General features: G+C 48.5%; 1 protein-coding gene across 1 annotated transcript in view; it reads right to left on the bottom strand.

Moving 5' to 3' along the window:
- Nucleotides 1-565: 565 nt before the first annotated feature.
- VAT1L (vesicle amine transport 1 like) overlaps nt 566-23,733 on the bottom strand; it is a 169,047-nt gene continuing 145,879 nt past the window's right edge. Inside the window, exons 8-9 of the mRNA XM_061386820.1 lie at nt 5,715-5,798; nt 566-3,117 (exon numbers count right to left, since the gene is read on the bottom strand). Coding sequence (XP_061242804.1) covers nt 3,019-3,117; nt 5,715-5,798 — 183 coding nt within the window. The 3' untranslated portion in view covers nt 566-3,018. The remainder of the gene's footprint in view (nt 3,118-5,714; nt 5,799-23,733) is intronic.

Here is a 23,733-nt window from a genome sequence, read left to right as displayed (position 1 = left end):
TGCACCTGTAAAATGGGCATAATGATGGACCCTGCTTCTTAAGGTTGTTGGGAGGGTAAGAGAGTGTCTTTATATATACATATATATACAAGGGGTGTGTGTGTGTGTGTGCGTGCGTGCGTGTGTGTGTGTGTGTATATATATATATATATTCAGCTTGAGGGGAGCTAAATGCTTTTTTTCAAAGCTTCTGCTTACTCACTCAGTTGCTCAGTCGTGTCTGACTTTTGCAACTCCGTGGACTGCATTCTTCAGGAAAGAATACTGGAATGGGTTGCCATTCTCTTCTCCAGAGGATCTTTCTGACCCAGGGGTTGAACCCCAGTCTCCTGCATTGCAGGCAGATTCTCTATCATCTGAGCCACCAGAGAAGCCCCTTTAAAGGCTTATCTCATCTCAACTCCTATTTTTTCTATGTAGCCTCTAGTTCCCTCATTGGAGGATTCTTCTCGGATGTGTTTTTTTTTTTTAATATTTTCTTTTTTAGCCACTGGTGCCTTGCGTTTTAATAGCAGGGCTGTTTTTGCAACAACTGTGTATGTAGAATAACTGATGCCAGGCAAGGTTATGCTATGCTGAATACTTTTATTTGTATTTTTTAATGTAAACATGATTTGCTTTGTAGGCACAATATAACGAAAGCTCTAAAGCCACAAATACATTAGACAATGCTTCAGTTCCCTCGTATCAAGCTGACATTACGGTGAAGCCTGCACAGTTCCTTTAAGGCAACCTGAGACATTCTGTACACTTCCTTCAGGAAAACAACCACGTGGCGGCAAAGATGCTTCAAACAAGAGTGTTAAACGGTTCATTTTGATACTTTAATTTTTCCCCCCGGTCTTCATGGCATTAGTTGATCTTAATGGTCAAACACTAGTTTTCTCTTCTCCTTCTGTATTTCACGGAGACAAAAGGGTTTTCTTTAACTCACCAGCACAATTTGTGATTAAAGTTGAAAAAACAGACTTGGGAAAGAAGGTCTTTTCATGCTAACCTACTGGACATAACAAAGGGCATTTGGCTTCTGAACGGACAGTTCTGTCTCCCCAGCCAGAGAAGAGACTTGGGATGCTCACAGGTGTCTGCTCCCCCAGCCCAAGAAAACGCCATTTCTGTCTAGCTCACCAGGAATGCCACTTGGGTAGCGGCTCTTCTTAAGACCTCATGGAACACTTGGCTGTGGGAGAAACAGGACCAGTAGCACAGCTTTTAGCAAAAGTGTTGGGAGAAGGGGCAATACAACCTCTATGTGATCTTTCTAAAGTGGCCAAGACCTGGAATATTGGCGTGTCCTGGGGTAGGAAGAGACGCTGATGTTGGCGTCTCCTTTTGAGATACACATGTCCCTTTGCTCATCAGATGGCATCACCCTTTCTCATCTTCATAGCTTATGTGTACGTACAGTGAGGAGACACTTCTTTCAGATAAATATTTGGCATAAATAAGTCATCATCACAAGCTTAAGATAGGGGGAAAAAAAGCACATGTTCAGGGAGGTGACATTTGTTACAAAGGGACTTAGGGAATAAAACAGGTAATTGCTGAGATGCGTTCATTGCCATCACTTGGGGAAAGAGTGGGTTCTACCCTAAGGCTCAGTGGTGGAGAGATGGGGCAATGTGGGAGCCCTTTGGTAACCGTGTGGGCTCCTGTGTCTGCAGCTTGGTCTGCTAGTGATGGAATCAACCCCTTGGGACAGCAGGACCGGGAGAAGGTGATGAGGACCCCCCCGCAATCTCCATGGATTCACTGACTCTCTTTCTCTTCCTCCAGGGGAACTGTTCGCCTCAAGCCATATCAAGTGGGGTGGGGCTAGGGGTGGGCTCCTTAGGAATTTGGGAGCTGGAAAGTTCATCAAGGGTGTGTGATCAAGTAGTTTGGTCCCTGATTTCTGAAAAGCAGGGTCTTGCAAAGAGTCTGCACCATGATTTTTTATTTCAGAGGAGAGGAACGCACATTTGGCATCAGATAATAAACATCAACCTTTTGTATCACTAGAGTTTGTTACATGTAGGAACATGCTTTGGCAAGAAAAAAGATACTCATTGATTTTTCCCCCCAAATAGGGCTCAAAAAGGGGGTCTTCCCTGGGGGAGGAGGGGAATCTACAGTAAAGGTGGTTATCCAGTACCTGGAAATGAAAAGAGGAAGAAGGGTAATGCCATGGCAAGTGTGCAAACAGAGGCAGGTCTCAGGAGTGACTTTGATATAGTCCTGCACCTGGCACATTTTCTTAAAATGAAATCTATACGTAGCCAGAGGATTTTGCTCTCGTGATGGGGTTTCAGAGGAGGAATCCCCGTGGCTGGTCCTCACACTTTGCTGTTGACCCATCTTCTGTCCTGGAAAATGCACATCTCTTCCCCTATGTTTGTGGTTAAGAACCAGTGAAGGGATCAAGCATCAGAGGGTGGGAGGAGGGTCTTCCAACCTTTTGACCATGAAACACCTGAATGAAGGTGAAGAGGTTGCCTCTTCAGTGGGAGGAAGTAGAGTATGACTTGGGGAGATCCTACAGTTAATGGGCTCGTGAAAACATCTCCCGGCCTACCCTCTTTCTGCCGGCCAAACCGGCAAGTGCTCCTGTCGGAAGCTTGGGCGGCTGGCAGCAAAAAGGATCACTGGCCCGAAGATTTCTCGGATCTGGACCTTTCAACCCAAACTCGTCTTTGCCCACGTCTGGCCTCCTAAGCGACGGACCTGTGGGCTCGTATCGATTTTCAAGGCTGTTCTAGAACTGTCGAGAAGGACCCAAAGATGGATGGTTTTGAAACAGAGAAGAGGGCAGAGTGTAAAATACACAGATGGGGAAGGGATGTAATACCGCGTGATATGGGCTTGGCACTTAATTTCAAAAACAACAGTGATCAACAGCTTTTTTTTTAGCTCGGCTGACAGCAGACAAACACGACACGCACTGGACTACAGCGTTTGTTCACTGGGGCACAGGAGGGTTTTCTCAGCTGGGTCCTCTTCTCCCAGAGCATCCCTCTGTCCTCCTGCCCGGGCCGCGGGCTACTGGATGAAGGGCATCCTCTCCTTGTTCTCGCTGTCTCCCTCGTGGTCCTCCTCCTCTTCGCCCGCCTCGCTGGTCTCTGTGCTGTCGTTGGCCATCTGTAATCCAACAGAAACAGGGATAGGCCCCTGACTCTCGGCACCACCCCCTCCTTCGTGGTCTAACCTGGAGCTGGACTTTCTCTCTCGGCTACTGATGAATGCGGGGCCTTCTCCCTGGAGCTCCACCCCTCCACCCTCCTGCCTGCGCAAGCCTGCTTCTCCTTTAGCACACAGCCCGCCTCCTCAAGGAAGCCTTCCTAGACTTCTCTAATGGGAACAGTCCCCCTGTTGTGAGCGCCTCTGTGGCCCGGATCCATGGCTACCGTGTCCCATCTATACACACGGCTTGTGAACAGATGACACCCTGCCCCGCTGTGGGAACTGCAAGCGACCGGGCAGATGAGCCAGGCTCCTGCTTTCTTCCATTTTATCTCCTGCAGCTAGCAAAGTGCCGGACACACACAGGAAGGCAATGTGCGTTTTAGAACAGTGAACACATAGTGGTGAGAGTTCTTCCTTATTAGTATACACGCCATATTCAGCACCATGCAGGTACCTCGTGTCCATCACCCCACTTTTTCTCTTCTCAACAGCCATGACGTAGTAGCCATAGCAATAACTATTGCTGGCAGTTGTTTTGCAGCGGTGCAAAGGGGGACTCAGAGATGACGTGTAAGCGGAAGTCGTGAGGCAGCGGAGGTCAGCAGGCTGCAGAGAAGGTCGCTAGCCCTCTCTGGGGCCCGGGGCAGATGCCAGGCCTGGGGTGGGGGCGCTGTCTGACGCCGCGGGGTGTGCAGGCAGCAGCTCCGTCTCGGCTCTGACCCTACGCACGGTGTCAGATGAGCCCTGCTGTGCTCGCCCGTCCCCATCAGGAGAAGGCCCCAGCAGAACAGATGTTCCCGCTGCTTGTAGGCACGTCCACTTCCAGACCTTTGGGCAGCCTGCTGCCCCCACGCCTTGTAGCCCAGACGGTTTCGAGTGGCAGGTGTGCGCCCTGCAGTGGGTTCAGTGGGGCAGACTCCGGGCCTTTGATGCCCCCTGAGCTCTGACAGTGGCCGTTCTGCCAGGAGAGTGTGCCCCAGGAGCCCCTAGCTGCACTCCCCCCCCCACATGCTGCAGGGCAGTGATGAGGCCCCACAGAGCCCGGACCCTGTGCTGTTTGCTCTCCCTAGAAATACCCTCACCGCTGGCTGCCTCTCCTTCAAGCCTCGTCTCCATCCAGGAGGGACGGGCCCCTCCCGCCAAGAGATGCTCCCCGGACCGCAGGTCTGAGCTGGCCCATCTGCTGTCAGCTCAGGTCCCAGGGGTGAAAGCCCCCCTGAGCTCCAGCAACGAGGACAGCGACACCTGCCACGGTACGGCCTGGGCTTTCACTCAGAAAGGTGGCTTTGCAGCTCCTGTCCTGTTAAGAATCCTCCTGTGGTCAAGCAGGCCTTCCTACCAGCCCCACCACCCAACAGGACCTCAGGTGTAATGGAGGGCAGGAAGCCAGGAACAACTCCAGTGCTTGAGAGCAATAAGTGGTCCAGCCGGGCTCTAGACCCCCTCCTCTGATGGGACTGAGATAGACTCGGTCACGGGTTTAAAAAACAGAACACAGGTGCACAGAAGCCCTGCGATTCTAGCCTAACCGTAACCCCTTATCTGCCTCCAAACACTTGCTGGCCCAGTCCTGGGACTTAGAAAACATTTAGAAAATTATATCCAGATTGTTATCAGTCACTTCCATGTTGTAAAATATCCTCTCACTAAACTGTCCTTCATTGTGTGAAATGGCCATTATACCCAAACCACATTCTGGTTTCAAAAGCAAGGAAACACTTTTTAAAGCATACACGTTGGACTAAAACGTGCCAGGATTTTAGTTCTTCCTCTTTCATCAACCACTGATGCAGCTCCAAAGCTAAACATGTGAGAAACCAAAAGTCTTCCCGAGTATTTTCTTGGTTAAATCTTTCCTAGAACTTAGTTTGTACGAAACAAAGTTTTATGCACGTCACTGTAACTGACTGATGAGGGCGTATTCAGATCCAGTTTACAGACAGTGGAGCTGAAGCCAGAGTGACGACTGCCCAGGTCATGCAGGGGTTCAGAGCAGGGCTCAGGATCCATGCAGCCTGGGGGCAGTCTGTGTGTTGACCGCCACACTGCAGAGCCCCTCAAGGGACCCTTGCAAGAGGGTCTGGGATGTGTGTGTGACATGCTTCACTCCTGAGGGACAGGGTGTGTATGGGGGGTCCCCACATGTAAGGGTGTGGTCCTGGTAAGAGAAAAAAAAGCCCTGGGGCCAGCAGGAGGCAGCTCGGAGGCAGGTGGCATCACTCTGTTGGGGATCTGAATGTGAGTTTATGAACCTTTACCAGGAATTCCTCCCACCTGTAGCCAAGAGTAAGCTCGGGTAACAGGCCCGGGCTGTGGTTTCTGTCCTCTCCCCTCTGCCCTCGGATGGCTCTGGAAATGTTCTCGCCGAAGCCTTTTCCTTTCCTTATTGGCGCTCATCCCATCTGTGACTAATCCCTCACCCACTTACCTGGGGTCTCCCCCACCAGCCCCAGCGGAGAGCTGAGAGCAGAGAGCTCTCCTCCACCGCACGTGTGCCTGCCTCTGAAAACCCTCTCCTGCCGCAGTGAACAGATGCCTCTCCTTTGACTCACCAGTGGCGTCGGGGTCTTTTCTACGTCCAGAATTAACTTGCCGATGTTCCCTCGGTCGTGGATTCGCTGCATGGCCTCCTTCACCTGGGAGACAGGCAGACAAAGGTGAGGTGAGACGTCACCCAGGTGACAGGCTAGTTCAGTCGCTCAGTCGTGTCCGACTCTTTGCGACCCCATGGCCTGCAGCACGCCAGGCCTCCCTGTCCATCACCAGCTCCCGGGGTTTACTCAGACTCGTGCCCATCGAGTTGGTGATGCCATCCAGGTGACGAGAGGACCTGGACAAGCCAAACCACTCGCTGCCCACCAGGGGGCGCTGCAGTCCAGGTTTAGCAGCTCAACCGGCGGTGGTTCCCAACTTAAATTCTGGTTGTCACTCACACTCTTTGTTGTTATGCAAGCAGTTAGGTTTCCTGTGTCTAAAAAAATGAGCGTGATAGCTCCAGAAATGAAAAGAGGAACGTTTCTTTAAAAAAACGAAAAAGAACTGGGGGAGGAAAGGCCTGTGGGGTTCCAAGAGTTACATGCTGCAGAACGTGTCAGGGCCCATTAACCAGAGCAAATTTTGACCAATAAAATCGTAAAATTATTTTTCTAGGGTCATCTGTGCCCAGCTTACTCCAATGTTACATAATCTGGTTCGCAGTTTGGCTAAAATGGCCCATGACCCAGGAACATTTTTCCCACCCGAGTGGAGGCGTCTCCAGACTAGCGTTTTCTCCAGTGAGGGGGCTTCCTGTTTCTCCCCAAGTGACGAGGGCTTGTCAGACAAGCACACAGATGCCTCCTGGGCCCCCTTTGCAAAGGCAGGTGTGGATGGAGTGTGATGGGGGCTTCCAGCATTTCATTGTTGCCGTATGGAAAATGAACACTCGGGGGTGCTGTGGGGATGAAATAAAAGAAGGAAATTGTAACAACGCCAAGCTTGGCGTGGATAAATCCTCCGCATCTCAGTAAAATCTAAATGGGAGTGCAACATCTCTTGATTTTTTTTTTTTAAAGAAACAACAGAACTAGTTAAAATATTTTCCCTGAAGTTTCAGTTTTAAACATCTTTGTTCATACATTCATTCAATCCACAAATATTCACTAATTGTTGCTTATAGGCTAGGTGCCATATCTTAAAAAAAAGTTTTTTTTAAGTAAATTAGGGTGTCTGTCTGCCTTTGAGGAACTCAATCTGGGGTTTATGGAGCAGTGTTTGCTTATAGAAAAACCAAAGCCAACTTCCCATTTGAATGAAAACTTGAGAGAGCCATTAAGAGGTGCATATTCTAATTGCTTTTGTAGGACTTTTGTCCTAAAGACACAACTCAAATTATGGGGAAAAAATTACCACAGAAAAGATACTCAATTGCTTTCAATGGCAAAACATTGGAGCAACTTATATGTCACAGAATAAGGGAATGGTCAAGTAAACCGAAGTTCTGACATATATCTACCGATTGGAAATGTTTTGTGGCTGTTAAAGTGCTAATTATAAAGACTGCAGTAGGATTAAATGCCTTTATAATACAGTTAAATGAGAAAACCGAGGTGCATATCTTTACATCTCCATAAAAACGTGGGCATCCTACAGTAACTAGAAAGAGATTTAGATATAAAACATGATGTAGGGGAAATAGGCGCCTTTCAATTCTAATGTCCAAACATGTTTATCTGGTAACCTGTTGTCAAACCAGCGGTCATTGTAAATTCAGTGTATCTTTAAACGCGTTCTTTGGACAAGGTAGCATTGGTCGGAATCAGCCTCTTTTGTAGACTGATGGCATCATGTGACTGTTGAGTTCCCTGCCCCTGGTACATAATCCAGGAGGTTTCTCCCATTTCTGTGATGAACATTGCTTTCCAAGTGCTTTCGTATTTCAGTGCTGACAACTACTGTTTACTAAGAATCTTTAAATATTGTGGCAGGCAGCTTCTAAAACTGCTCCCAACCCCTTTCTGGGACTCACCTCCGTGTGTATCCCCACGACCCATCCCCGCCCTCACCATTAAATGTGAGCTGGACCCAGCAACCTGCTTCTAACAAACTGAGTATAGCAAAAGTGATGGGATGTCCCTTCCTGATTAGGTTATGAAAGACTGACTTCTGTCTTGCAGTCTGTCTCTTTCTCTGGCTCTTCTTGCTTTCTTGTTCTGATGACACAAATTGCCATGTTGTGAGCTGCTCTATGGAGAGGTCCCCCCATCACTGTGGCAAGGAATGGAGGGAGAACTCTAGCCAACAGCCAATGAGAAGCTGATCCCCTCCATCCAAAAGCCCCCAGGCTCTGGATCCTGCCGACAGCCAATGAGAGGGCTTGGAAGCAGATCCTCCTTCAGTCCAGCCATGAAATGAGGCCACAGCCTTGGCTGACACCTTGACTGCAGCCAGAGGACCCAGCTAAGCCCTGCCCAGAGTCCTCACCCACAGGAACAGAGATCATGGAGTTATTTTAAGTCAGTAAGTCTTAGGGATAATTTGTCATGCAGCCACAGATAATTAATACATTGTCACCTGGAATGTATAATTCTTCCCTTGCAAGGTACATATTATCCCATTCTACAGATCAGTACCTTGATGCTCAAAGACATAAGCAATTTGTCCAAAGGTTACATGGCTGTGGGCGACAGAATCGTGTTTCTGACTCAGTTTTGTCAGACTTCAAAAACCAATGCTTTTCCCCAGTTCTGCCCAGAACATGCCGCTTCCTTTGATGCTCACATAATGATTTCCCAGAATTCAGTTGTTTATTACCCAGGCAAGTTATTAAACACCTGGAAACTCCTTGGAGATTAGGAACAGTTTTTAAACTGCTTCTCCAATAAGGTAGAGCCCAGGGAGACAGAAAAGCTGATTGTGGTGCTGGGAAAAGAGCTCCCTGCCGGGCTGGCTCTAATCTGCATATTTTTTGTAGATTGCTTTCTGAAATGAACTGACGCCTTGAAGTTCCATACATGGGGGATGGAGAAAGGATTAGGAATCTGATCCCCAGTCATGCTGTTTGAGTTTACAGTCCTCCTGGGCTGCTGTTGGGGGTGGGAAGAATCTTTTATGACAGCTCTCAGAGGGAAAGAAACTCAGTACCGTTTTTTGATCAATTCTTTATGAAGCACAGCGTGAAGCATTTTACACATGTTGCTTCATTTTATCTGCACCTCAAGCCTCTTAGGTGACCACAGGCAGGCATCAGAGTTTCAACAGAGGAGAAACCCGAAGATGAAAAATCGAAGGGGTCTGTGGCAAGTCATCATCTGAATGGTGTGGGAACCACATGGGAATTGAGACTGCAGCTTGCCCTTTCTAGGACTCTGGGAAAACCAGAGCAGATGGGTCTCTGCTGTGTGCACCCCAAAGCTTCCCTCCAGCGACATCATCAAAAGATAAAATCTGCAAAGAGAGATGTTGCTCCCAAGTTGCCAGTTTATGAGCTGAAGCACCTGCGTGGGTGGCAGTGCCCAGAAGACGGAAGTGACAGCGTTCAGAAAGCTGCTGATCTGCCTTGTGGCTGCCAGGGAGCTTTTTCTAAAGCACACCTCTGCTTGGAGCCTCTCCCCACTGCATTCAGGAGGAACATCCAGCCAATGTGGCACAGCCTGTCACAGTGACCACTGAGCACGCGACACTGAGCACTTGAACCACGGCCATCCCAGCTGTGATGTGCTGGAGTGTGAAATACACAATGCACTTCAGTGATTTAATCATAATGAAAAGGAGTGCAGACTCTCTGCTTCATGTCAGGAGATGGCTAGTGCATGCTCAATGCATGGAGCAGGGCGCCGAAGCCAGTGCTCTGGGGCAGCCCAGAGGGATGGGGTGGGGAGGGCAGTGGGGAGGTTCAGGATGGGGGGCACATGTGTGCCCGTGGCTGATTCATGTCGATGTATGGCAAAAACCACCACAATATTGTAAAGGAATTATCATCCGATTAAAATCATTAATTTAAAATTTTCAAAACAATAGCATTTTAAGTACCCTGGGTAAAGGAAAACATATGATTAAAATTAATTTCACCTATTTCTACATTTCTGTCTGTGAAAGTGAAAATGTTAGTTGCTCAGTCATGTCTGACTCTTTGTCACCCTATGGACTGCAGCCCACCAGGCTCCTCTGTCCATGGGATTCTCCAGGTAAGAATCCTGGAGTGGATTGCAGTGCCCCCTAGGGGATCTTCCTGACCCAGGGATCGAGCCCACATCTCTTATGTCTCCTGGTTTTTTTGGCAGGAGGTTTTTTTGGGTTTTGTTGGGTTCTTTACCACTAGTACCACCTAGGAAGCCCCAATTAGACCCAATTAGAAGTGTAAAAAGAAGCTGCTGAGATTCACTTTAATAATATATTTTCTTTAACCAGATTATTATCTATTATCTTATATACCTTATACCTATAATCTTATTATCTTATCTGTTATCTATCTATGGAGAAGGAAATGGCAACCCACTCCAGTGTTCTTGCCTGGAGAATCCCGGGGATGGGGGAGCCTGGTGGGCTGCCGTCTATGGGGTCGCACAGAGTTGGACACGACTGAAGCGATTTAGCAGCAGCAGCAGCAGCATTATCTATCTGAAATACTATCATTTCAATGTATGCTCAATATAATAAAAGCTATGGATGAAATATTAAGTGTTTGGAAGCCAGGGTATACTTTCCTCTTAGCACATGTCTCAGTTCAGACCAGCTGCACTTCAGCTGCTCACATCTGCCGTATTGGAGAGTGCAGCCTGGATGGCATGACAATGACACCAACCTCAGGGATCCCAGTGCAAGGGAGCGTCTGGCATATGACAGCTTGCGGAACGAACGAATGAACGAACAAAGGAGTCGATTTGTGCAGAGAGTAAGACATCACACGGCTGAGCCTGCCCAGAGGTTTCTGTCTGATCCATGCCATGTTCCAGAGCCCCTGGCCCAGGCGGCATGCTTGGTGGCTGCCAGGGTGGCCCAGTGCAGTCTGCTCATAATCAGGGCGTGGTCCCCCACCCAGGCTGAGACACCCCTGCCAGCTGCGGGACAGATGGACTGACTGCAGCCAGGATCCCAGCTGTGGGGCTGGCCAGAGCTGGTCTCAGCAGCTGGATTCTCCAGCCCGAGAGGATGGTGGCAGGAGGCAGGGGTGATATCCCCACTTCCCAGGCTCTGCTTTGACTCAGCAACATCATTCCAGCAAGCTGCTTCACCTCTTTGCTCCCCATCTTCTTGATATGTTATTCTGTCCACCTGTTCATTCGGTCGGTCACTCAGCCAACAGTGCCAAAGCCCTTTTCCAGGAGCTGTGTGCGGAGTGGTGGTTGAAACAGACACACTCTCTCTGTCCAGAAGGAATCACAGTTTCACTTACTAAACAGGCTAGTCGTCATAAGAAGAGTTTCACGATCTAAAAACTGTTTATTTCACCCCAGTGGGTGACAGTCCATCAGAGCTGGTCGTGTACCCCTAGTTTGCGTTCCAACCAAGTCCCGTAGCATTCAAGTTGGTGTTCACGCATGACCCCTGGGGAAACGTGATTGGCTCAGACTGTGTTCACAGAGGAACACTAGCTGTGGTCGTTCTTCTTTCCTCCTGCGACGGATCTAGGAGAAGTGGTTTTCTGGAAGTTGCGGAAAATGACGATGAGCAAACCCACAAGATCCCAGCCATCATGAAGCTCATGGTCTTAATCAAAATGACTCAAATAAATGTAGGCTTGCCACTGGGTAATTCTGAGATGGTGTTAAGAGAACGTGGATAGGGGAACTGACCTGGTTGGGAAGATCATGGAAAACTCCTCTGAAGAAGCGACAGTTGAGCTGGGTTTTAAAGGATGAGTAGAAACATGACTAGGAAAAGAAGGGAGAGGACCATCGCAAGAAGAGGGGGCAAAGTATGAAAGAAGAGACTGCAAAGAGGCTAGGGACATGGGGACAGAGAACAAAAGTGAGCATCGGGCAAGATGCTGGGGAAGTTAGCTGGGGATGTTGGCAGTACGTTCCAGAGCCTGCCAGGGTGCAGTTGGCCAGGGCCGCTCACACAGATCTACACCCTCCAGTCATGTTCAGACTGGTCAGTTCCTTCATGCTTGAGCAGCGAGGGTTAATGATGCTCCATCTTTGTTTGGGGTCTCATTTAATGTTTCCCAATATTTCATTTCCTTTTCCGTGTTGTGAAAGGCACAAATTCATTAGAGTACAAATGATACCACTTAATAACCAAAGCATTTGGCTTGTGCTATGAATAGTAATAAGCCTAGCCATCTAAAAGAGGGAAAAAAAATTAAGATGGATTATTCCATGGATCACTGTGTCTATTAGATGATAAATTAAAAGCTTTGAAAAGGAAGAAATGAGTAATACTCTAATTAAGAAGCACATCTACCCAATTCGTATTTGGAAGATGACTCATATTAACGGCATTCATCTTTGGGGGGAATGGATGATTGCTTAAAATCCAAAGTGGGTGTGGAAAAGTAACACATTCAGTGCAGGTAGACTTGAAATCTGGGGTTTATGTTCTGTCGAGAAGCTGTGAGAATCTAACGTGAGTGAGCCCTGAGATTTTGACCTATATGGAAGAGTGACTGAAAAAGTAAAATGTCCAGAATCATGGATTGACCCACTGGGAAGGTGGAGAAAAAGATCAAACACAGTTCCTGTTTGGATTAGATGCAAATGGATCTGTGCAATGATGCAAGGCATGGGTTAAGGTGGGGCATTTAAGGGGGTGCTCACTCCCAAGGTCATTTGAGTGGTGGTTTAGCACCCAAGAGTGAGTGCTTCCTTAAATTTTGCACCCTAGTCACGTGCCTTGCCCCATTCTAGTTCTGGCACTGCGTGGAAGCCAAATATTGTCAATAGAAGGAGACAGTAAGTCGTCATTTTAAAAGAAGTGTCTGCTTGGCCACAAAATAGTGTGGATGGTCCAGGAAGATTTTTAAAGGGCCACTGGTAGGAACACGGGTTTAGAAGAGGGACAGGATATTTGGAGAGTGAGGAAGAGGGAAGACAAAACAGCAAGACAGTAGAATCAGATGAAGCAACTGGTCCTTTTTTCCTTGGGAACCTAGATGACGTTGACACTGATGATCAAGTATGCATTGCGGTCATGAGGAGTTCAAATGAAGTAAACATTGAGTTAAAAGCCAGAATTGTTCTGCAGAAACCTACAACCCATAATCAAGCTGCACTGTATATTCTAGTCGAATTGTATTTTGAACTAAAGCAAAAGATGAAAAAAAAAATCAGTGAAATGCCTCCAACATTTCTTTGATTTTCTTTAACAATGCTCCCCAGTGTCAAATTTGGATGGTGGAATAGAATTAAGCTGGACACTTTGAGGACGCTTATTCCAACATATAAGTGAGGTCTGGGGGGAAGATTAAAAAAAAATGCGTGAAATGATTCTTGTTCCCTGCAGAAAAAAATATCTGCTGTACAATCTGTAAGAGAGATGTCTGAAGTGTGACGGGCACAGAAGAGGAAGCAATTGGGGTTAGGAGAAGAATGAAAATCAGGGGAAAACTCTTGGCAGGAATGAACTTACGGACTGAGACTTGAAGGTCAAGAAGTTTGTCACTCAGCCAAGGAGAAGGACATAGAAATATTAAGAGTTTAAGGAAATATTGCTCTGCTCCAAGAATGAGTCATTGACAGCCACCAGAACTCTGAGGGCGATGCTGGTGACGATGCTGTCAAAATCCTCTTGAATTAAGATTCTCAAGTCTGCTGCAAATGGGTTACATCATCGCTTGAGCTCCTGCCACTCCTGAAATCCCACACAGCAGTGGTAGAACTTACAGAATATTGTGTCAACTGATTCTTGCTTCCAATTCTTTAGCAAAATCCTCCAGCCAGGGAGAGAAACTCTTATTCCTGCTTGGAGGACTCTAGTTCCTCACTAATAAGGTCATCCCCTTGCCTCCAGATAATACTAGTTTTATTCATTCCCTGATGGATAATGACACCTGAAGGTTTTGCATTCCATGACACTTGAAGGATTTCCCCTGGAACGGTGAAATGTGGAAGTTATGGAAAAGGGTTAGAACTACAAGGAGGCCAAAGACCCTTCAAAATCTTGAAAGTTCTCATCTTTCCAAAGGGATGACGGCCAGAGCTGCTGGCATTTAGGAAACTACAGTTTAGAAGGCAGAGGTGACCTTTCCTTAGACTTCAATAGAAAGGGCTTGTTTGCAGACTTCACTTTCACTTTTCACTTTCCTGCATTGGAGAAGGAAATGGCAACCCACTCCAGTGTTCTTGCCTGGAGAATCCCAGGGACGGGGAGCCTGGTGGGCTGCCGTCTATGGGGTCACGCAGAGTCGGACACGACTGAAGCGACTTAGCAGCAGCAGGCTGTTTGGGGAGCATTTTTGTACCTAAGGGAACTGAGATGACATTGTCTCATCTAGACATGGCTGTCATTTAGATAAGGGTTAGGATGTCCAGGGTGCAAAATGAGCGGTGGCCAACAGAGGCAGATATGCCTGGGACAACTTGTCTGGGAACTGTAGGATTCAAGGAGTAGAAATAAAAGAGTAATTGTGTTTGTATAACAGGCATTTGCAAGCAAAGCACTCCAGTAGAAAGTTGATCCTCCACTACTTTGAAGGGGATCTTGTGGATCCTCCACTAAGACAGGAAGGAAAAGAAGGTTTTAGGCTCTGGACTGTAGTGATATAACCTGCCCTCAGGTTACATTAGAAGAAGGTGAGAGTCTCAGGGAAAGGTCCAAAGCTGAAACTCAGGTAACTGTAAACGGCAAGGCAGTGGCGGTGCATCCCCCTGGGGCTGTGGGGGTCAATGCTGGCTCTCATCACAGCAGCCAGCATGTGACAGATGCTCAGCAGGCGCTTCACCAAGCAGAGCACTTTCTGCACCTGATCTCTGTGAGGGGAGAGGTAGCTTGTCAGACTGTCAATCAAGGGTACGGACAAATAGACTCTCTTTTCTCCTGGAGCCCCTGTTGCTTGCAGAGGAGAGCTGAGATCACACTGAGGTCTGGCAAGGTGACGTGGCTTGTGCCAAGTCAAGCTGTGGGATGTGATGATGTCAGCTTCAAACCGACCCCTGTGAAGCCCCAGGGCGTGGTGCACTGTTGCCGGGTGTGTGGAGCCCGGAGGAGGCAGGAGCTGGAGAGGAGGGGCCAAGGTGCGCCCTGTAGGGTGTGGTATTTCCTCCGCACTTCCACACGCACCCTGTTGCTCCTGGGTTGTAACACTTAATTCCACTCTCTCTTGAAGAGTTTCTCAACCTAGGAAGCACTGACTTTTGGAGTCAGAGAATTGGTTGCGGGGGCTGTCCTGTGCATCACAGAACATGTAGCAGCGTCTCTGAGCTCTACTCACTAGATGCCGGTAGCACCCCCATTGTGACAAAGGAAAATGTCCCCAGGCATTTGCCAGATGCCCCCTGGAGGGAAAGAATCGGCTCTAGCTGGGACGGTGTGAAGTCTCAGTCCGCCTCCCATGCAAGGGCAGATGCCTGCCCCTGCACGGTACGCACAGGACACCTTGGCCAGGGACTTGCCCCCAGAGACTGGTTTCTGCTCCATCCTCAGGACTAGGAAGAGAATGTGGCACACGGTGGGTGCTGCGTGGTCTCTGACCTCAAAACACTCATCGGTTAGGTCAGGTTTTCGTAAAATGTGGACGGAAGACAACCTGTATCAAGGGGGTCACCACGGATGAACCTATTTGCAGGGCAGCAAAGGAGAGGCAGACAGAGAGAACAGGCTTGTGGACACAGTGGGGGCAGGAAGGGGCGCAAACTGACAGACAGCACGGGAACATACACTTTACCATGTGTAGAAAAGACAGCCAGTGGGAATTTGCTGTGACGACACAGGGAGCTCAAACCCTGTGCTCTGTGACAACCTAGAGGGGTGGGATGGGTGGGAGGTGAGGGAGGTTCCAGAGGGAGGAGGGGACGTGTGTATACCTGTGGCTGACTCATGTTGATGTATGGCAGAAACCAACATGATATTGTAAAGCAATTATCCTCCAGTTAAATACATTTTTAGAAAAGTGTGTTGGCTTCAGCTTAGACCTGTTTGTTGAGAATGCAGAGGCACACCACTCCAGGCGATCCTGGGGGTCTGATGTTTTAGACTCTTGACCTAAATGGTGCTTCATGTAACAAATATCCACTGCCCACCACAACTGAGGCTCTGGGCTTGACTGACTCAACAGCGAGAAATAAGAAAGACCAGTCCCTCCCCAGGAGGGCTAAGATCTCTGCGAGGGGTGGGGTCTGGTGTACCATGTTTTAATACCAGGGTAGGACCTGTTTGGCACTTGGCTTAAACATCACTGCATGTAGGAAAGTAGCAGAGAGTCACAGTTACAGCCCTTCTCATTCTAGGGCAACTGAGGATGAATTATCTCAGCTTTGATTCTGCACACCTGTGTGGACATCAGACAACTTGCTTTCTGCTCAGTGCATGAAGAAAGCTTCAGGAAAGCTAAAGGCCTGAAATCAAGGTGTCAGGAGGATGGCTTCCTAGCAAAGGCTCCAAGGAAGAATCTTTTTCCAGCGTCTCTTCTAGCTTCTGGGGGTTGCTGACAATGCTTGCTGTCCTTGGCTTGCAGCCACAGCATTCCGATCTCTGGCTCCATCATCACGTGCCCTTCCTTTCTGTGTTTCTGTGTCTCCCCTCTTCTTATAAGGACAGCTCATATCAGATTAAGGGCTTATCCTATTCTAGGATGACCTCATCTGAACTCAGCCCTCTGCAGCTCAGCTGTGTTGAAATACATCTGCAGCGAGCCTAGCTCCACACTCGTGTTCTAAGGTTCAGGGAAGGACATGAATTGAAGGACACACCTATCCAAGCTGAGACAGGTAGTAACACCTTTAAGTTTTTCTTTTTAAACTTTTTTAAAATTATAAAAGAAAACACATACACAGACAGCCACACATGTATAGTTTGTAAGCACGCAGGTAAAGAAACAGAACTTTGCTGGACGTCCCCAAAGCCTCCCTGTGTGTTCTGTCACAGCCCCAACTCCCTCCCCTTCTCCAGATGTTACCACTGCATCCTGACTTTTAGAGCGACCACTTCCTCGTATTTCTTTCATTTTTCACCTAACTGTACATCCCTAGGAGAAGGCAATGGCACTCCACTCCAGTACTCTTGCCTGGTAGGCGGCAGTCCATGGGGTCGCTAAGAGTCGGACAGGACTGAGTGACTTCCCTTTCCCTTTTCACTTTCATGCATTGGAGAAGGAAATGGCAACCCGCTCCAGTGTTCTTGCCTGAAGAATCCCAGGGACGGGGGAGCCTGGTGGACTGCCACTATGGGGTCACACAGAGTCGGACACGACTGAAGCGACTTAGCAACAGCAGCAGCAGCAGTACATCCCTAGGCACCAGCGATTTGTCTTGTGCCATTTGAAAAAACATACACCTTCAGGTCTTTTTAAATCTACAGGCTGTCCTATTTCATTATCGCTGCTGTTCCTTCCAGGTCGAAGTCTGGGTTGCTTGGCGGTGGTTTCCTTCCCACGGTCTGGATTCTGTGAACTGCAGGCAACCAGTACTGTCCAGCAGGGCCCCCTGTGCTCTGCATTTCCTTCAGGTTGGTGGGAGGTCTGATCAGACTGAGACTGTGGGCGCTGTTGTGTCCTCTGGGAGACACACGTGGCTAGTTGGCCCTCTTTTCCTGATGTTCAGAGCCCAGACCCGTTAATTTAGTGGGGGTTGTGAAATTCCGATTCCAAGACTCTGTGTTCATTTATTACCTGCCTTCATTTTATAAGGAGCCACGCCCCTTCATCTGTTTAGTTGATTATGACTGGTGAACAGCTCCTATAGGAATGGGAGGATAAATACGTGATTCTTTCCTTGGGTTTACTGGGAGCAGCAGCCTTTTCAAAGAAGCAAAATTAAGGAACTTGAGTAAAGCTTTATGCGTAAAACATTCACTAACTGAATATTACTAAATTCTTATTTGATATTTAAAAGGAAAAAGTGGGAAGCAAAACATGTCTATCAATGTCTATCAGGATGGTTAAGGGAATTATAGGATAACCCTGAAAGGTCACCTCATCCCATTTCTTATTGACATGCTAAGGAGAAAGAGTAATTATATACTCAATGTGGTCATACCTTCATAGAATACATATTAATATAAAGAATAAAAGAGAGCTTATATCAACCCAACTACCTTGGATATATCTGTAGCAGGATTATGGCTAGTTTTTATTTTCTCCATTATACTTTTCCTGTTTTTTATTTTTATTTTTTTTCAATTACAATGGAGTTTATGCTGAAATAGTAAGAACACAGATACAGTGTAAAAGCTACAGATCAAGCTGAAGGTAGGTTAGAGATCTGCTCTAACCTCCAGAGATGTGCCAAGAGAGAGGCCACAGTGAGGGGGGGCGGTGGTGAGGAGAAGGGGTCAGAGTAGCTGGGGAAGGCTTCGCGGCGGGAGGAAGACCCCGGAAGACACGTACTACTTGGATGGGGGAAGAAAGAACCCCTGAGGCAGCAGCGTGAACACGGGCGGGGAAGCAGGAATGAAGACGGTGCGAGGCGCGGCCCCGCCCCGCCGGAGCAGCGCCCGGGCCTAGAGACCCCGCGAGCCGCGGATGCAGGGGCCCCGGGGCCGCGGCAGGGCCGGCCCAGAGCCTGCTGCGTTTCTCCTCCACAGGCTGCACGTGCTGACGCCGGACGGGCAGCCGTGGCACTTGCAGGCTTTCCCATGCACCGTAGTCCATGCAGCAGGCAGCAGAGGAGCAAGCCTCTGAGGGCACAGAGGCCGTGGCAGGCCTGCGGAGGGCGTCTCTCAGATCTGCCTCAGCACTCGGGCTTTGAAAGTAAGGCCCTGTGTCAGGCTTCCAGTCTGAATCCCCATCTGCTATTTCGAGGCGGCATGAAGTTCTACAAATGGAAAGAATGTGGGAAGATCCTCCGATGTAACTCAAAGCTCCTTCGGCACCAGAGGAACCACACTGGGGAGAAGCCCTTCAAGTGTAAGGACCGCGGCAAAGCGTTCGAGTCCAGCTACGCCTTATCGGCCTTCCCTGGTGGCTCAGAAGGTAAAGAAACTGGCTTCAATGCAGGAGACCCGGGTTCAGTCCCCAGGTTGGGAAGATCCCCTGGAGGAGGAAATGGCACCCCACTCCAGTATTCTTGCCTGGAGAATCCCCATGGACAGAGGAGTCTGGTGGGCTACAGTCCATGGGGTCGGAAAGAGTCGGACACGACTGAGCGACTTCACTTTCACTTTTACGACTGTATCATACACGAGAAAATTCCCAGGGTTTCTCCTGGGCGTGGATGCGCCGCTGGACAATACAAAAGTGACCTACACCCAAAACCTTTCCAGCACTCCTCCCATTTAGCTTCTCCCCCGTGCGTAGCCTCGGTGCTGCAGGTAGGTGGCGCTCCGACAGAAAGCCTGCCACACTCCTTACACGCACAGGGCTTCTCCCCCGTGCAGATCCTCTGATGCTGGGTCAGGGCGGTGTTGGAACGCAGGCCTTCCCCAGGCTCCTTACATTCGTAGGGTCCTACCGTCAGCTCCCCTGTCTTGATGGGGGACTTGCCATCTCAAAACCTCTGCTTCCCAGGGATTGGGGTCCCCTGGAGCTTACCCTCTGTCCAGCTGGCAGACCAGATCGAATGTGGGGGATGGAGACACCAGGGAAGCCACATTTGTATAATTCTCCAGCGTCACCTCCCTGCACAGGGCCCTCTGTGCAGAATCCAGACTGGCCTACTGGTTCTGAGTGAAACACACAGCCACGTTCTCAGAGGTCACTGGCTCCTGAGGCCAAGTGGTTTGGAGCATGGCTGTTGTCCATGGCTCTGTGCACTCTTCCTGGTTTGCAAAAGCAGGAACCTTAAATGCCTCTTCCCATTTGAACCCCAGGAAGCGGGTCTCTCAAAGATCAGGCAGATCCGAGTGCTGGGGCCCAGAGCACATCTCGGTCTTTCTATCTTTATTTTTTAAGCCACGCTATTAAAGTATAATTGCCATATAAAAAGCTGTATATAGTAATGGTTACAACTCAATGAACTTGAGGATAAGTGTACACCTATGAAACCATCACCACCGTCATGGCCATAAACATATCCATCACCCCTCACCATTCTCTCTCACTCTTTTTATCACAGTTATTATTTGGGGGTAAGAACAATTAGGAGATGCTGAGGATGCGGGTTCAATCCCTGAGTTGCGACGATCCCTTAATTCTTGCCTGGGAGATCCCATGGACAGAGGAGCCCGGTGGACTGCAGTCCATGGGATCGCAAGGAGTCAGACACGACTGGGCAATTGAGCACACATACACAAGAACAATTAATATAAGCTCTACCCTTGTAGCAGACGTTAAGTACATTATATAGTATTGTTAGCTATGGGCACTACGCCACATTAGCAGATCTCTAAAACTTACATATCCTGCATAAAACTTTGTTCCCTTTGACCACCACCTCTCCTTCTCTCACCGACCCAAACCCCTGGTACATACCCTCTGCTCTCTGCTTCTGTGATTTTGCCAGTTTAGACTCCACATACAAGCGAGATCATGTTTGTGTGTGTGTCTTTTTTAAAAAGTCCACGGTGAGCATGTATTCATGGAGAATACGTTTTAAAAGTGGTGGTGGGTAAAGCACCACCTCCACTTTGATTACCAGGACAGTGAAGGGAGGTTGCAGAACAGGGGGGAGGGGGACGGAAGCTCAGGGGGGTCTGGAGCCTTTCACAGAGTTGTGTAAGTGGCTTCAAAGTGAAACACACCACCAGCTGCGCAAGGGAAGCCGTGTGCTGCCGTAATCAGCAGCCTCACGCGCCGCGCGCCTCCCCAGGATGTCCCTCAACCAGTGCAGAAAAGACAGAGGCTCTCAGAGGACACTTCACCGTCCCACCTCTTCTCCCCTCCCTTAGCTGACTCTCTCCAGTCACCGATACCCAAAGTCGACCTCAGTTGCAGCGAGCACCCCCCGCAGGTCTTTGCTCTTACCTCCTGGTGTGTTCTCTCCACCTCCTTCACTGTCTAGTTCAAGGCCCCATCACCTCCCTCTGGGATGACTTTTCCAGCCTCCTATTTGATCTCTGGGGCTCCAGTGTCTCCACGTTCCAATCTGTTCTCCTTCAACTGCCAGAGCTATGATTAGTGGTCGATACATTTGTATGTCTCTTGTGTCTCAAATGCTTGGGACTTGGGCAGTAGATTCAGTAAGGAAAATAGTAATGATGGTGATTTTAATGGCTAACATCAGTAAAGATGATGATAATGATGGTATGATGGTGATTTTAATGGCTAACACCAACCACTTAGCACACAAGCTGGGCAAATGCCAAGCATCAAGTGTTTTTTGCAGAATAGTCCATTTGCTCCTCATTGTAACCCTCTGATGGATGTGCCATGATTATTCTCATGTTACATACACGGAACAGGAGGACCAGGGAGGTTAATTAATCTGCCCAAGGTCACAGGCAGTGTAGGCAGAAGGAGTAGGATTTTCACCTAGACGGCTGATGAAATATTGTTAGATGAAATGACATCGTGTCTGGGATGTGCCTTAAAATACTCCAGAAAAGCCGTTGGGGAGGGGAGGCAGCAAAGGAGACAAGCTGACCAAGGGTTCATCACGTGAAGGCTGCCTCCATGGGTACCTGGCTGGTTGGGGCAGAGGTGGGTCAGGATTTGCTGCTTGTTTGAAATTTCCCAAAAAAGGTTTTAAAATATGAACTTTGAGTTCTGTTCCCCAAACAACAACTGTATCAACAGATGCAGCACCCAAATGCTCAACGGTGTGTGTTGGATGCTGATGTTATGAGTGAGGGGTTTGGGCTGGAGAAGGTGGAGGTCTTCGCCCATTTCCCCAGATAGAATCATGTTATTCTTTGCAGCAAATAACACAGCTTTATGAGAGTAATAGATTCCAGTATTGGATACCTACCCCGCGCCAGGCAGCATTCAGCGAGATGAACACACACAGGCAACCCCTTCCCCAGACAATGCCCTCCACCCCACTGGCTGCCACGGTGGGGACTCCACCCACACAGTCCATCCAGAACAGCGTGGGGAGACCTACGTTCTGGGCCTGAATGAAGAGCCCAGGGGGGTGGGAAATGACGCTACTTAGAGAAAAATGGCATTTTCCCGGGGCTTGTAAGGCTGGGTGGCGTTTTCCTGGAAGAGAAAATGTGCACACCAAATCCTGAAAGGGGAAGATGGCTCATGCAGGGACCCGAGAGTCAGTGACAGGGACGCTGTGCCGAGCTGTGTCTGCAGGGCTCTCTTCGGTCAGGGCTGGGGGGCTCGGACCTAACTGGAGGTGAGTCTTGAGAAGACAGCCCAGGAGGGATGCCCGCAGGTGAGGCAGGGGACGAGGAGAGAGGGGGAGACCAGCGGGACCTGGGAGTCAGGGCGGCTGTGAAGTGGAACTGACAAGATCCATGGTGGGATACTGCAATAGGCTGTCCATCCCACTGAACCTGTGCGATCTTTTCAGGCTCTTTGGAAGTCATCTAATTCCCCAAAAGGAAGAAAGAGCCTCTAAAAAGACCTATGCTTGGAAAGGTTCTCCATCAAAGCAGAGAGGAGAGCTGAGGTCATCTGAATTATCTTTGTCCATTTTAATCAGCGTTAGAAACAGATGACTCTGCTAAGGCCTGGAACCTGCCTTCTGTTGGAGTTTGCGTGACCCTAAAGTCGAATTTTTAATTATCTCTGCAGCTTTGCCGAGGCGTGGAGGGGCATCTGGGCCTAACCTGTTCTTTCCTGCATTGTCCTGGCTTGTCTGTCAGCTGAGATTTTTCCTCTAAGCACCAAGGAGTATCTATTAGCCTGAGGTTGCGTTGCTATGGCAACGAGACAGAAAACAGGCTCAATACACTGGGGGGGAAAAGTCAAGGGATGAGGGAGGTTTTGTCTTCCAGACACTTTCCTTTCCCGCTCAGGGGCCCACTGTCTCAGCTGGCAGGGCCATGCCTTGGGCCGGGGTGACCAGGCTACTCTGAATTCACAGGTGGTCACAGGGACTGAAACCCAGGGGACAGCTTTAGGACAACAGTCAGACCCTCGGGAGTCACGGAATGAGGGTGGATCTGGGAAGGTCCCCACAGCTAAGAGTTGGGTAGAGGTTGGGAAGGTGAGTGGCAGTTCACCCACATTTATACAAAACTGAAGTCATATCCACACCAAGCAGCATAGGAAATACTTGCAGAGTCTACACAGTCTTTAAAGCACCTTGTAAAGTATTTAAAATTCTCTGACCTAACAATTCCACTTTTGAGAATATATCTTAAGGAAGTAGTCCTACATTTGGAATAACAAGAAGAGAAAAAAACTTTATATCCAAAATACTTATTGCAGCTATAACAATAAAAATAAAAGTGACCTGGATGTCCAGGAGTGGGGAGGGCAGTTGAATAAACTCTGACATAAACATTTGTTAGAATAGTATGTGACCATGAGTTTGAGGAAACTCAGGGAGATACTGAAGGACAGGGAAGCCCAGTGTTCTGCAGTCACGGGGTCACAAAGAGCCAGACATGATTTAGCAACTGAAGAACAGTAAAGGTTAAAAGTGCTGAGAGAGTCTATTAGAGGGGGGGAAAGCAGTCTGTAAAAGTTTTTACAGTGTGATTATCATTTCTGAAAAATGTCAATGCCCTGAAAAAAGAAAATCAAAACAAACCCCCAAATGCACAAAAGAAAAATATTGGAAGGAAAAAAAAAAAGGTTATTTTGGATGATGGGAATTAGACAGTTTTGTCCGCTTTTCTTTTCTTTTCTCCGAAGGGGTATATTTTTAAATGTCTGCATTGAGTATGACATTTTTCCTATCGGGAGAAAACATTTCTTCAATGGTTTTAGCACTTTTCTTTTTGTAACTTATTTGTTATTGAAGTATAGTTGATTTGCCATGTTGTGTTGGTTTCTAGTGTACAGCAATGTGATTCAGTTAGAGAGAGAGAGAGGGAGAGAGAGGGCGGGGAGAGAGAGAGTATTACAGGGTATCAGAGTTCCCTGTGCGCTCCATGGGTCCTTATTGTTATCTGTTTTACATATTAGAGCACGTATCTGTGAATCCCACACTCCTAAGT

The sequence above is a fragment of the Bos javanicus genome, chromosome 18 (genome assembly GCF_032452875.1).
Source record: "Bos javanicus breed banteng chromosome 18, ARS-OSU_banteng_1.0, whole genome shotgun sequence".
NCBI classification, from domain to species: Eukaryota; Metazoa; Chordata; class Mammalia; order Artiodactyla; family Bovidae; genus Bos; species Bos javanicus.
The sequence above is the reverse complement of the archived record's forward strand: the minus strand, read 5'-3'. Positions and strand labels throughout refer to the sequence as shown.